This window comes from Branchiostoma floridae, chromosome 1, assembly GCF_000003815.2.
Source record: "Branchiostoma floridae strain S238N-H82 chromosome 1, Bfl_VNyyK, whole genome shotgun sequence".
Classification (NCBI taxonomy): domain Eukaryota; kingdom Metazoa; phylum Chordata; class Leptocardii; order Amphioxiformes; family Branchiostomatidae; genus Branchiostoma; species Branchiostoma floridae.
Window position 1 is genome coordinate 6284006 of NC_049979.1, and position 15955 is coordinate 6299960.

At 40.9% G+C, this 15955-nt stretch overlaps 1 protein-coding gene across 10 annotated transcripts in view; it reads left to right on the top strand.

Annotated features, from left to right (window-relative positions):
* The window catches only part of LOC118416451 (fasciculation and elongation protein zeta-2-like), a 48528-nt gene that overhangs the window by 24513 nt on the left and 8060 nt on the right, over positions 1-15955 (top strand). For 6 of the 10 annotated variants that reach the window (XM_035821619.1, XM_035821572.1, XM_035821557.1 and 3 more), the window contains 6 exons: positions 671-779; positions 7704-7853; positions 8421-8544; positions 9307-9375; positions 10213-10340; positions 10799-10924. In XM_035821619.1, the coding sequence (XP_035677512.1) occupies positions 671-779; positions 7704-7853; positions 8421-8544; positions 9307-9375; positions 10213-10340; positions 10799-10924 (706 nt within the window). The remainder of the gene's footprint in view (positions 1-670; positions 780-7703; positions 7854-8420; positions 8545-9306; positions 9376-10212; positions 10341-10798; positions 10925-15955) is intronic. The other 4 variants (XM_035821587.1, XM_035821612.1, XM_035821604.1 and 1 more) reach the window with 2 other exon arrangements.

Genomic DNA, 15955 nt, shown 5'->3' on the forward strand with positions numbered 1-15955 from the left:
CTATAAAGCATGCAGAACTTGCTGGTTGATATATGAGGTTTTTGAACTCATCCTGTCCAGTACTCTCATTTCTGTAAATCCAGAGTACAGGGGAACTCAGAACTCAGAGGAGACTCAGCAGCTCAGCTGCCTCAAAACAAAATGTGCTTTACATACAGGACTGATGGTAGAAAATGGAGTCAACACACTAAAGTTAATGGTTCCTGACATGAGAAGACTTTTTTTTGCCATCTTAGCTGAGTCTGATGTGTCTGTTTTGATGTGTGCACTGGTACTATAACTGATTTTATCAGGGTTGGGACAGTACCAAGTAAATCTAAAGGTTGCATTAGGGAGCAATGCATTCATAGCAATCTGTGGGTTGAAATGCTTTGTTCTGACAACTGTAGGTCTGGCTAGATATTGACTAATGGCAACAAAGGTTGACTTTTTTCAGGTGTATTAAGAATGGAGAAAGTACTGACCTCTTGAATAGTATTTGCATGATTTTGCATGCAGGACTAAAGAAATGGATGGCCAATGATGTAAGGATGTCTTTATGCATTTCAAGGGGCCATCAGCAACAGAGTCTTGGCAAGAGCTCTGGAAATATAGCCCCAGGAGTTCCTGGTCTCTAACCTTATGACTGATCCGAAATTGATGGAGAGCCATGTTGTTTTTCCTCGTACAGATTGTGGCAGGGTCTGACGGACAACTTTGCCAACGTGTTGCCGGTGGACTGGAACTCGTCCTACACAAGGCAGCTCTACAACAAAGCCTTGAACCTTAACGAACAAAAGGTAAGGTCCTTAAACTATGCAAATCTAGTTGCAAAAACTTGCAGTGTTTTTTCATTTGTTAGCTTTGAGGACAATCATTCAGTTCCCACATAAACCTTGGACCTAAAAGAGGATGAAAGTAGACTGAAGGTGGACTTAGTTGTGTCAGAGGGAAAGTTACTTCCAAAGTCCACCCCATTTTGCCATGTTTGAAAACTGTTGGTGTTAGTTTTGGCAGACTATTATCCAGAGTAAGCCCTTTACACCAATTTAGGCAGTAAGTTTATCTTCGGTCCTCTCTGAGTAAGTCCATTTTCAGACCATTGGACTTACAGTACAGCTTCCGGGTTTTTCAGCATCGTGTTTCGTGATCACGCAAGTCGCCCCGCGTGTTCACGCAAGTCGCCCCGCGTGATGAGGCGATCGCCCCGCGTGATTATGGGTGATGTCTTGCGCGGCACACGCGTGACAACAATCGTGCGTGACAACACGCAAGGTGTAAAAACGTGGTGTGAGACCGTCTAGGCCAGCCCTTCCTGAACTCTGCCAAGGACCCGTGCGTCTTTAACGTCCCTTGGGGCGAACTGTTGCGTCAGTGGGAAGCCGCTTTAGATACTACATTTTACACAACGATTGTGTAGCGCAAAAAGATAAAATTACGTAACAAAGTAACGGGTAGAGCAGCTGCAATCTAAGGCTGCACAACTGTCGATTTTTTCATTGAAATAATGGCTAGATTATATAAGAAATGAGACGAGTGGAGACAACAAGTTGGAGACAACAAGTTGCAGACAACTGGTGCAATAGCGGCACGTATCGTCTCGGCCCGGAGAGCCTTCTCTCTTATCTCACCGATCTCGAATAAAACCTCGTATACGTTTACCAGAAAATTCCCTAAAGTTTGAAATATGACCCTGCAAATTGACCGACAGTGTGGTGTTTTAGACATCGTGTTTACAAGCGGCAAATACTTTACAAGTACGCTGCAATACACAGTGATTAAAACACGAACAGAATGTGGCCCTTTTGATCGACATGTACTTTCGGTGTCGGCTAACGAGCCTGTCTACTTACGAGGTACATGTGCCAAGATTTTTTTCTAACTAGGAGGAAAGCCGACGGACATATTTTCATAAGTTGGATCCTTCTTTCTTGAATGTCTGTAATTTAGTTAATTATACCGACCTCGATGAGTAGAGGAAACAGTTAATTGTCACAAATAAACACTGTGCCAGAATGTTCAGTCCTCCCAACGCTGCATCACCCGACGGCCGTGCGTTGAAGATAAGGTTACGTTTGTCTGTGCCGCCGAAACTCGAGAAGTTCCGATCAAAAGAGATTGCGACACGTAAGTAGCGTCATTCGCTATACATTTCTTTCACTATTACGTGTATCTAGGAGAGCCCACTTTACTGACGGTACCGTGTCAAGAGAGTCTAGCAAAGGTAAATGTTAACGAGATAATTTTTTGTATTGTACTTGCCACCCAAGACGATCGTTTTATACACTTACGAACAATTCGTTTTAATCATCCGTGAAAACTCGCACGCCGACTAGAACAAAGAAAAAAGAAACACGCCCCTGTAGTTTCCAGAATTGCACATACATATGACATAATGATCATGCATGAAACTTTAACCTATCGACGATATATCTCCAAGATTATTCAAAGACCAGTGACAGAACCTCATTTATTTGCAACAAGTATCAAGTTTTTTGTTTGTTTTTTTTTTGCTGTCAGTATTCCTCGTCTCTGATTGGTTGTCGAAAATGATTGAATTTTCGTCCCGCGAAGCTTCAGACAGTCCGGCGCCGGGCGGCAAAACTTCAAACAGCCGCGATATGTCAATCAAGACCACGTCCGTGAGAAAGTGTATGTTTCTTGAGTTGCGGTTTTGGCGAAACACTATCAAAATGCAGAACCTATATTTCAGTTTTATCCGGATCATAGACTATCCTCATTATTTCATGTTAGATTTAAAGCGCTCAAATTCTAAGCAAATTGCAGTTTGGAGAGTTGTACCCACAGAAAAGTTGTTCAGATGGCATTCATGTTTGTATACACGTGAGGTACGTGCGGGTCCAATCTTTTCAGCTTGCGTTGTTCTTTACATTTTGCCGTATTTTTCTGTGTTTCGTGGATATATAAATTGAATATATGAGGACATGAATTGGCTATTTATACGCATGAAGTGACCACCAATGTTTCTATATAGTATTACATACATTTCTATATGATATAAACGACATACATGTACATGTAATATGAATAAAGGATATTGTGTTTGGTCATAACTTACTATTTCTAGATACACTGACGTTCCTTGGTTAGACATCGGTAGCTACTTTTCTACGCAAGTAAAGTAGAATTCAGGTTTCCATCCGCCGGTTTCCTTGACACTGCTGAACGTCACGGTTGCAACTCGGCATGAAGACCTACCTGGATTCAGGTTTCCATCCGCCGGTTTCCTTGACACTGCTGAACGTCACGGTTGCAACTCGGCATGAAGACCTACCTGGATTCAGGTTTCCATCCGCCGTTTTCCTTGACACACTGCTGATCGTCACGGTTGCAACTCGGCCAACAAAACTTACCTGTTCCTGGCGCAGCTCTTGTGTCGGAACACCGCCATCGGACGATCCGGGTCGTCAGTCAGTCGACGGACGCAACCATACTCAAGGGCATACTGGTATATTAAACCTAATGTGTTTTTATTCTATGTGTTAATTCTGTTTTGTCTGCGTATCTGTTCAAACTTATATCCGTGTATCTGTTTTAACAAAGTTGTGTTGGCGCCACTAATATTACCTCTACTGTATACATTAAAGATAGAGGTTTCTAGGCTAGGAAAGTAGGATTCAGGTTTCCATCCGCCGGTTTCCTTGACACACTGCTGATCGTCACGGTTGCAACTCGGCCAACAAAACTTACCTGTTCCTGGCGCAGCTCTTGTGTCGGAACACCGCCATCGGACGATCCGGGTCGTCAATCAGTCGGCGGACGCAACCATACTCAAGAGCATACTAGTATATTAAACTTAATGTGTTTTTATTCTATGTGTTAATCGTGTTTTGTCTGCGTATCTGTTCAAACTTATATCTGTTCTAACAAGGTTGTGTTGGCGTCACTAACATTTCTTCTACTATGTAACGTTTCTATATAACTTTCTAACATGTTTGAGTCAGTTTAGCTACAACTGTTATGGGCTGTTCAAGGAAGTTCACTCTTTTACACATACTCGTACTGTTTGTCACTCTTTTACACATACTCGGACTGTTTGTCAGCAACACGTATATATCTGGTCGAGATACTACAAAGAGAGTTTGGGCCGATATTTATGTGAATACGTAAATAGATATAAACGACGTCACGACATATTACTGCCCTTGGAACATGAAAGGTAAGTTTAATACCGATCTTATCGATCGTCATTCGGCAGCTTCTACACCGTCAGGATCGACCATCATCTGTTCCGTATGTTGGAAATACGGTAGGTTGTTCATTTTATTAAATATGTCAGTGTATGAATAAATTTGATACATTTTTTAACAACAACAAAGGGGACATATAGTACATTACTATGGTGTAGTACACAGTAGTGCCGCACTCAGGCAGACTGGCTTATATTAACGGCACCACTGGGCAAAACATTAAGAACGCATTCTCAATTCTTTGATCGTGGCTACATTGGCTTGAACTGTAGCGTAATGAGTTCGATATTCATTGATCATCCACCCCTGTGACATTGCCACGAACATAGTTCAAATATGATCTACGCTACCGATATACAGTCTACAAAGTATTTCAATTAGTCTGTTTTAGACACTGTTGTTAATACAAATGAAGAAGAAAAAAAAAAATTAGACAAACCAAGAAGAAATAGCCACATATTAAACACGGGGCTATCGCAGAGAAGAAAATTCACGCAGAATATTGTAACAGTCATCGTGGCCTCCTTCTGTGGGAACATAGTTTCAAAGAAGCCGCTCCTTGCCGCACATGTGTCAATCAAATTCAGCAGCACGTGAGCGCAGACCTAATTTTTTTCGTCAAGTCTACCGACACTTGAACAGTAACGTCAATCGTGTACTTGCACACACTTAACAATCAAATCATCTGTTGATTTTATCGCAACAATGTTGGGCTCATATTGGCGCCCAAAAAAAAGACAAAAGAAAAGGTTGACAACATGTCGCACGACGTTCTAGAGCCCACCCACACAAACCGTGCATATTTCTAAATGTAACATGATACACTAGTAGTTGGCCGAGGCAAAGGAATTTGCATAAACAGGTCACGTTCCAGCTTTCCTCTGTGTGGTGCTTGATGTTCGGATGTAGGTATCTGCCGGTCGAAGCCCGTTTAGTTGGTAGTGTGACCTCCAGGATTTTGTACAACTGCGCTGGCCGCATGGGACATTCCTTGGTCATTCTACGAAAGTTATCTGTTAAATGGTCTGTAATGGGTGCTAGAAGCGGTCAGAGAAACTTACCTTGTTGGCGGAGAAAACATGTATAAACAAGTTAATGCTGTAATGTTACGCAAGTTTCATTTTTGCCCGAGGCCTGGACGAGGTTCTTTTCCAGTGATTGGACAAAACTAGGTCAAAATTTGCATAAACAGATCACATTACAATTTTCGTGCCACGCAGCTTGTAGCGAGACTGCATCTACCGATCGGAAGCTCGTGGAATAGATTAGATACATTTGTACATTTTGTATGTCCCACAGTTTTAAAGTTGGGGGACCACCAGGATTTTGCACGACCACAGGGTCTGCATGTATAACTCGATTGATATTATTATGCTAAAGTTCAGTTTGTCCTAGCCTTTGTCCAAAGATGAGCATTACAAACAAAACAAAGCCTTTCCATATTCTTGCTACTTCTTTATAGTTCTAGTAGCGTCTATATCGTGTAACGAGCCGTGGTAAAAGTACAGTACACTATTAATTGTCTTCATTATGAGTATACGTACACCATGTGATACAGTCCATCGCAATAACAGATCCTAAAACACATTGTCAAATACAACAACAACATATCATTGGAAGGATTTGTTCGGTTGGTGAGACCTTGCATAACTAAATTTTCCACACGTGTTTTCCAATTCCACGCGTTTTTTTTTCTTCTTGCGATAGCCGCGGCTCGTTCTGTTGTTGTTTTCGCTCGCCGTGGCAGCGCCGAAAGATGCCGTAACTGAGCGCAAGAAAGGAAGAAAAAAAAAAAACATCGTGTGGAAAATTTCGTTCTTTTTCTTTTATTCACACGCATCGGATTCAAACATGTGCTGGACAGCCGGTCCCTCAAATAGTAGCAAATCTTCTGACAAACAACGTGAGAGGGAACGGCGCAAGTGCGGGATCTCACCATATCTCCTGGAGATTTTGCTCGGCTGGCCCTGGAGCCAGCCGCGGCGGCACCGGAAGATCGGGGGCCCGTTACAAGCATACTTTGCCAAATTGACATTATTCATTGCTCTTAAACTTACCATACCGGATTTTCTGCTATCAATAAAACGAACATCTTGTGGAAAAATCATTTGCTGTCCTTTTATTTAGACGTATCATGTTCAAACATGCGCTGCACGTCACAGACGGTTCGTAGCAAATTTGTAGCAAATCTTTGATTGAAACAACGTGGGAACAGCACGGGTGAGTTCTAGACCGCGAACGTGTGCGAGGTCTCCCACCAGAGATCGTGTTACGGGACACGGTTTACGCCCTGCGTGGGTCACGCGTGACCGAAATCGAAACGCTGCGTGTGCCACGCACAGTCCTGCGTGTGTCACGCAAAACCCTGCGTGAGGTCACGGAAAATTCTCCGTGATTGCGTCCGTGATATGCTGTGAAACCCGAAGGCCGTACTGTACTGTGGGTGAAAAGAGGACTTTGGTCCGTGGTAAGTCAATCATAAGTCCAAGGTTTGCGAGGGTTATTTAGAACTTTCCACCAAAGAAGTGAATGCAAGTGAAGTAGAATAACACCTTTGTAAAGTTTAGCAGCTAGAATTTCAGCACCACTGACATGGCAGTAGTGACCGGCAGGGAATCATGATGAGTGTTATATTTGAATGTGAGTTCCAAGCTCCTTTGTCCCATTGCTGACGTCATACGTCTGGTCTTGATGTGTAACTAAGGCTTTGAGTAGTTTCAACTTGATAAGGATCAGAGGACTGATCAAAATTGAAAAGCTTGTTGGTAAGCGATTTATTTTGTGTACAGATATAGAGTTTAAAATTGTAACATAATGATGAGTGTTAGTATGGAGATTTTACTTAAATGTTTCCAGCTCAATTTGATGGTCCTCCATTGTCACCGCTGTTGAACTGGTACTGTAGTATACATTATATATCACTGCATAAACTATATCACTGGAAATAGGATAATACTGGAGTGCTGTTTGCTTCAAGCAGTAAAAATTTGTAAGGCGTTAACGACTCCCTGCTGATTGAATGAGATTGAATGTGCCTGTGCTTAATGACCCCTGACAGTTATCAGCTTGACCTAGTTCTCTGATCTTTGTCATCGCAAAGTTGTATTGATGTCACACCTACATTTTTCCAGGCAAGAGACACCATCTTCACATAAAAATGGACTGTTTTCAAAACACCTTTTTTTTAAATATGCCTTTCTCATCCATTTTTTATGCATAAGAAAATAGGTCCCAAGGATTGTTTGTTATTGATTTAGTTTGGTTTGTCTATTTCAGTTTGGATCATATATCAATAAATTGACCACCCAACCTTTTTTGTACGCCAGAAAGCAGTTACTCAAGCAACTGAATATGATTTGGGAAACGGTCAGACGTTTCAACTAGCATCCACTAGTTTTCATCAGTGTTATGGTTTATCTTATTACTTTGTCTAATCTTCATCGCCGAAACTTTATTGTACTCTCTTTATTTGACTGACTGCACCAATTTGGTTTGATCTTCTCTTCCTTACAGAGAGAGGAGCCAATGAACCTTGACCTCTCTGATGATGAGGAGCTGCGAGAGTCGTTTGATGCCCACTCCCTCATCATCTCCAGCCTCACGCAGGAGCCCATCTTCACTGCAGAGGAGGTCATCGAGGAGATTGATGAGATTATGGGAGAAGTAAGGACATGCTGTAAATACAGAAATTTTCGCAGTGGTTTTATGTTTGCGGTTTTCGCGATGCCAATTCACCGTGAACTTAAAACCACCGTGATTATTTTTCCATGGCAGTAAAAGACTACAGTGCATGGTGCTACCATGAACTTAAAACCACCATGAACAGCCCTTTTTCCCCTCGAACTTAAGTGCATTTACAGTGATCTGTCCCTAGTGAAGAAGCATTACCTTACCATGACAAAAACAAACATTTTGTATCATTCACAACGTTAGGACAAGCCAGCATGATGCATGCTGTGTTGATACAGAAAATTCATGTTCAAGGATTCTTATCTCCTTTTCCAAAGCAATTTTCTGTAGTTTGTATAAACAGGTCTTGTAAGCAGCAGAACTGAATACTTTGTAGCTGACCTTTGTCTGGGTTTAAAGAGGGAAAGGAAAGTTGATCTATCAAAAATGGATGGCAGATTGCCTGCAGAAAGTAGACAGGGGTATACTCAACTTGTAATAGCCTTCAATATCAATCTAATGGTGGATAAGAGCAATCATCTTTTCCTTTCTCTTCTGTAGACATCCATGGAGGAGGAGACCCCAGTCAGTGAGGACAGTCTGTCTGTGCTGTCGCAGGAGATGCTGGCGCTCAGGGAGAGGTCCAACACCGTCACCAGCTACGATGAGAGTAAGGCTGCTGAAGGCAAGATCAGAAAACCCATTTACACCTATAGAGTTGTCAACCCTGCTATTTCTTGTAGTGGTAGTAGTTCTTTTGGCTGTTGGTTTGTTGCACTATACCTTTGCCTTCATCTATACCATGCTTTACTACTTTCTATGCAGAACATGAAGCTTTGTAGAAAAAGCTTCTTCTTTCCATTCTTTTGAATTAAGATTATTTCAATTTTGAATTACATGCTACAATGTCATATGATTTGTACAGAATTTACAATGTTTTGAACATAAGTTAATTGTGTTATTTCTGACACAGAGCAATGTATTTGAGTTGTTACAGTACAATGAGAGGTATTCAGAGTTCCCAATTACACCAACATTGAAGTAAACGTTCTGTTAACAGAATGGGAATGATAAGAATGATAAATTTTTGTAAAACGTCGCAGTCTATACTGAGACTGAATTGTGTGATATATTACAACGGATAGTGTTCACTCAAAAACATAAAACAAAGATCAAGATATGTCCAAAATGACTTTAAAAGGCATGGAAACATTCAAGGTTTAATGGAATTTTACAAAAATGTTAAAAAAATGCTGGTTATTGCCAACAATTACAGAATGCAGATGTTCTTCTTTATGCAAAGCTATGAGGACCTGTGAATGTGGAGCTCTGATCACCTCTGTTGTTTTGAAACTGATTTCTTATCTATACAGTTTTAAGTTCTGTTGGTTAATTTGGTTGTAATTTAATGATTAGTTTCTTCCACCTGACACGCTCGCACCTGTAGGACCTCCAGGTGAGACAGCACTCCACTTCACACCTGCTCACTTCAACCAATCACCTGCTGCTGCTAAGTGTATGCCACCTCTTCTCAGCTTCTCATTCCTCGCTCTCCTCATAGAGCTTTGCTTTGTGTTCAATCCACCCTGCTTACAATCTTATGATTTAGAACCACAAAACAAAAGCTATGTACTGTAGTGGTATAGTAGTAATTACCAGAAAGAAACATGGGTATTTCTCCATGTTATTCACCAAGGTAACAAGGATATTTGTGCACACATTACTTCAGTCATTTACACCTTCATAAATCTATTTTACTTGCATTCTTAATATGGAAAATAATAATGATGTAGTCCTACAAGCTGGGACCCTGTAAGATCATAACAAAACCAGAAATTAAAAGGATCATTCCCATCACCTTTGACAGCAGAAGCTACCATTTGTAGAGCAGCATACAAATGTATGCTCAACCTTTTAGTAGTTGGATCTAGATTATGTGAAAAATACTAATATAGTAAGGTTCTTCCAACACAACCAAAATAGTACTCAATTCCAACATTTTGGGGTCTATCAGACACCATCATCAGGGTGCAATGACTGGATCTACTTCCAGCAGTGAGCAGAAGTAGCAGTGAGAAGTAGATCCAGTCAATCTACCCTGATGATTTTGTCTGATAGACACCAAAACGTTGGAAATGAATGCTACTTTGGTTGTGTTGGAAGAACCTTACTATATGTATTTGCCAACCTGATGAAACTATTTACGGATTTGTGAAAGATATAAGTCAAAATATTGCCCAAGAGCAAATAAGGCACTACAGCTAAGGGTTTTCCTTGTTGAAGTTCTTCACATATTCTGAAAGATTTGCATGAAAATAAAAGGAAGTTGATAAACGTGATGGTGTTGGTGCAGGCCTGAAGAAGCTGCCGCTCCAGACTCTGAACGAGGTGCTGGAAGAACTGGAGGCGACCATCAAGGAGTACTCCGAGATCCTGATCCAACAGCTGGCCCTCAGGGATGAGCTTGTATATGAGAAGGAGGTACTGTATGTTGATGGACGATGGGCTTGGGAGAAATTATATCTGTCGCAAAAAGGGCAAAAGAACGATATGGGAATACTTGAAATCTTGATCTAACAGCTAAACTTTGGTTATGATATTTACCGGTATATAAGGATTGTGGGGCAGTGGAGGGACTTTTCCCTGATTTTTGTATCCTCTACAGGAAAGGAATCCAGAGAGACAGCCTTGCCTCCAATTTCATGTTTCCTCTCATGGCCATCTTTTTCAGGGGTTCACTATTCAACTAAGTCAGCTAAATATCTATCTGTAAGTCCATTATGCAGAATCCCTGCTTCTGAGTAAGCAAATTGAAGGGACCATAAATTGTGCCATTACTTTTCTTTGCCCTTGAATGTTGAAATTTTTGCCATGTTTGATTGTTCTCCTAGGTTAAAGTAAAACATTTAACATTGGAAATTTTGCCTATTGCACCTCAGGTGAAGAACCAGTTCATCTCTGCCCTGGTGGCTGTGCAGAACAGACAGCGGGAACACAAGCAGAACAAGGACAACAAAAAGAAAAGGAAAAAAGTGAAGGGAGGCAATGGCACAGAACCTGGAACTGTAAGTCTTCTTGTGATAATGATGTTGTGGTTTTTGTAGCCAGTCCTGCAATTTATGTTCTGTGGCAGCTGCACTTATTGACAAGCAAATGACATTATGAAATTGATCTGTATGTAATCTAATAAGGAGATTCAGGAAATTGTTAAACTTTTCTTTTGTTTCTTTGTTTTCAGTTTGAGCATTTTTACTGCGTGCAAATGCTCCTTTAAAGTTTCACTTCAGCAGGTCACCTGGAGAAACTCTGAATCATTGAAATCCTATTTAGGGCTGCATGGTTTGACCACCAACCCATCTATGCTAACTAGCCCTGCGTAGTTATCACTGTCTGCAGGAAGATGTTTGCCTGGTGCACTTCCTTTTGAAGCACTGGCAGGGGGCCTGTGCTGCTGCCATGTAATTTGACGAAGATGGATTTTTGCACAATTACAGACCACTGCTCCTGCCGAGATGCTCGGTCATTACCACTGAAAGGTCGGCAAAAAGCAGGTGTAATCAGGGTGCTATAGAAAAGTGTTGAAGGTCACTACATGGGCAAAGTCTCGGGTAGGGAAGAAACTTCTGAGCTGAACAGGGTTCATTTGGTCATGGCAAGTCAATGAGATTCATAGGAAATATGATTTCATCTTCTGGGGAAAATCACCATCAGTGCACACTCAGAACATGTCTAAATTGCATGAAGCACTGACTTTATTGAGATGAATTTTACATCTGGACTACTCTTCACTGTCGGCTCCTCATGCACCAAGATTGTACTGGCTTCAGTAGGGTCAGTGGAGGGAGTCTGAACATGGCCACTGCTGTCTGAAGTCATGCCTTGCTTTTTATTCCACTAATGTACAATCATCACAGGAAGAAGGAAACCAGTGTCGTCAGCTGGATTAAAATATAGAGTATTGGGTTGCTGAGATGCACAGTTTGTAAAAGTGCTTCATCATTATAATGTGTGCAGTCTTACACTTTCCACTGAAAGCCTTTTGGACTGAATCATCCAAATACCATCATCTATTGGGAAAAAGTCGATATTCAGTGCCAGAGAGTTGAGCATCAGGACAAGAAGATTAATGCCCATGGTCTGGCTTGTGCCCAACACACAAATCTTTCCATCAGTGATGCAGCCTGTCCAATTCCCTGCAATGGAGCAACAATCAGATTAAGTAGAGGAGCAATGGCAGCTCTCTCTCTCTCTGGCTCCTCAGCTATCTGATGTTAGGCATTGATTCTACAATCCAGATGGTTTCTGAAATGATGCATGATGTGGTATTGACACTGCTGACATTTGCAGGTCATGTGCGGTTCAATCCCGGAGGTCTAAATTTCATGTAGATGAAATAGCAATGTACTTCCCCATCACTGTGTTAACACATGTACGTGTAGATGGGAAAATGGCTTTATACGCATTTACATTGCCTCTTTCCAAGGCACCAGAAAGTATGTTTCTTAGGACTGTGTATTGCTATAATTTGATTCGTTTTTACCATATTGCATTTGTCCTATAGAGCAGACTTTAGGAAAGTAATTTAGTTTGTAAGAAGAGACTATGATTTTACATATTATATGCTATCTGACCGCAATTTCAGAACATGCACATTTATTTTTCAAAAATGTAATTTTAACAGGAGCCTTTTCTTCCCTAGATGATCAGGTATATTGTTGGGAACCAGAGGTGATTTATGTGAGCATACGAAATGCAATTTGTCAGGGATTTAGTTAAGTGGTCATCAAAGCAGAGGTCAGGGATGCTGACCTTACAGCTTGTGTGGTTGAGTGATGAATGACTCAGCTAAGTTTGGTCTGACTTCCAATAGACAGATGTGTTAAGCGAGTTTATCCCAATTAGTATATTGATAACTAGAATGATATTTTCGATATTTGTTTGGTAAAAAGCACGCAACTTCCAACTTAGGGTAGAGCATGGCATTTTTTTAAATGACAAAGCGCAGCTTGTCTACGTCTATCACGTTTTTGTTTGTTTGTTCATTTCCTACTGAGTTTGCTCTTACGATTTGTTACAGTTTTGTAAAAGCTCATTATTTCAAATCATCTTAAAACTAGCCTGACATTTGATAGTCCTTATAAGGTGACATCAAAACAGTCACCACTAACCAAACTGCAGGATGAAAACTAGCTTAGTGTCATTACTGTCCTAAGCTCTTGTGGCCTTGCAAAATGTATTGCCTTGTGCTTTTATATCTTTTTATATCTTCAGACATCCTCCTGAATGTAAACTGCAAATAGCAATTTGGCATGTACATGCTGTGGCCATGATAAGATAGTAACTACAGATTAGTGGCCCAAACATTAGGGTATCAGATTTGTGGGTACTTTTGACACTCTATGGCCATATCAAATACCAGTGTAACTCCCATGAGCGTGATGCTGACATGGTTTTTAGGGTTTTGCTAAGCCAGTCATTGCTAATTTTGTAATTGTCATGTCCCTGGTGCTGATTTTACTGTGGTGAGCTAGCCTGCACTGGGACCTTTTGAGCAGTCCTGATTCGCCATTTTATCATCTTTGGCAGCATTAAGACCATATTAAACCACATTTTCTTTTTATATTCCACAACCATGATAGTATTATTCAGTTAACATAGGTGTGCGCATTTGCACCAAATATACACCCTTCTCCTGTTAATGTACAGTGTGCCATAAAAAATCATTCTTTGTTGCTAGGTAATCCAATTTTGATTGTAATGACGTCACATTAAACATGGCAACCAGTTTGGAACACAGCGTAGTGGCTCAAAAAAAGAAGGGCTCTTCAAAAGCTGCATAAGGAAGCATTATAGCACATTGTATGTTACAATTACAGAAAATCACAATGACGCACTGTTTTTTCAATAGCGCAATGTTCAGTAACTAGAAATCTGCAATGACGTGGTTGATTTGACCATCTCTGGGAACCACACTGGTTGGAACACGTAGACAGATAAGATAGGATGCTGAGGTTCATGGTTAGAGTACAGCATGTGACCCAGGAAATTGATGACGCAGGGTGAGAGATTCCCCAGCTCCCAGCCTGGCCCGGGAATGGGTGTGCACTCCCAGGGACTGAAGGATGACTACCATCCGTCATCCCGGTCACATGCACTCCTGCTGATTTGCACACTAGGGGGGAGATTCACTGATGTAGTGTAGTGGGGCTATTAGTGTGATCTTTGCAATGGTATAAAACTGGTGTTGTTTACATCAATCCTATCCTAGAGCAGTAGGGACATGCAAATTTGTTCATGCAAATAGGAATGTTTAGCAGTCATGCAAACACGATAACGATTCTATTTGATATCAGTACTGTCCACGTTTGTTGCAAGTTTTGTTGGAGATCACATTTAACTGTGCCTAGGTTATCTTAAAGATTGAACTGTTGATTGGTGATAATGGAGTGTCAAAGGGTCACAGTTTCCATCAGTTTGGCTAATGGTAGCAAATCATAAGCTGGAGAGAGTTGTGCACTTTTGCATTCCACCTATGCACCCTGGACAAATGTGATTAGGTTTGTTGAGTTTGGCCGCTTCAGTACAATATTGAAGTGTTATTAGTACAGCTGCCCTTATCTGTTGAGTACATGGAGATGGTGCTCTGATATGTCTTGGAACAAAAAGAGCTTGAGAAGTGGATTTGTCAGACATTCTAGTGTAATTGATTGGATAGTAGTCTGTTTTAGCTGTGATTCTATCACAGTAGAAAAAGAAAAGCAACCGATCAGATGTTTCAATTCTGTTCTGTGCTGATTCATCCCCATTGCACATTTGCATCAAAGTAATCAAGCTTCAGCCATGCAGGGCACTCTCCTGTTAAGACATTTGTCGTACATCTGATGAAGGGAAGTCTAGAACATTTTATATTTATTACATGTCCAAGAAAAGACAAACAGTCTAAGCTTTTATGTTTTCTTATTTTATTTTGCCAGATTCCTGAAGGTATCATGGATGTTCATGAGAAATATTGATGATAGAATCTTAGAAAAATAGCATTTTTGACTGTCCAGAAAGGTTCTGTAATCTTCACCACAATGCAGATACCCAGTAGATAAACTGTAGTAGTCTTCACTCTTAGATGAAAGGTATGGAGACCCCAGTAGTAAGTACGTCAAGATAATGTTTTTATAATTAGCTCTTTTCATGTTCTGCTCCAGTTTAAACGTGATGCTTGTCTTCTATGTCCTTATAAGTCTGAAGTCTTAACAGCCATAATATTTGGTCACTTGTAGGGCTGGGTATCGGTACAGCGTACCGGTACAAAACCGTTTTTTCTTATTGGACCGGTCCAGAAAAACCGGACCTGAAAAAATTCGGTGGACCGGATGTTGGACCGATTAGAAAATTAACATATTATTTTATCAGACATTCACACCTTTTGGCACTTGCAGGTGGAAGAAAATAACAAGAGTGAAGTAGAGTAGAGTTTATAGTAATTTCTACCAAGTTTTACAGCCAATCGTACAGGTGCAGTTAGCGTTGTAGGATTTTAAAATGCCAGTGTAGGTCTAATACTCCACCAAACAGATTTTTGTTGTGAAATGGACCATTGGTATGAGTCATACTGAATCAGGTCCAGGTTCAGGTCCGGACCTGGACCTGATCCTTTGGACCTGAACCGGACCTGGACCTGAATTTTCTGTACCGGTACCCAGCCCTAGTCACTTGATATATGACGGATGGTGAAACAAAGTGGTATGTTTGGTAGGACATGACTATGATATGATTTTCAAACATGATGATATCACTCATTTTGGAGTGAACGTTTTTAAAATCATAAGGAGGTTTTAATGGTACAAAATTTCAAATGTCTTACTTTTCTTCTTGACTACATAACTATTCATATAATCATCACTTCTGTTCTATTCCCATTCTATTTGAATGTAATAAAATAAGTGATACATGTCATGGTTGCACTAAAATTTCTATTTTCTGTTTCCAGCCCTGAATGTCAGTGCGAGAAATCGCTGCACACTCACCTGTAGGTATCACCTTCAGTCCCATGTTACAGGGATGTCTCCAGAGCCCATACCTCAGGCTTGCTAATCTGGGGA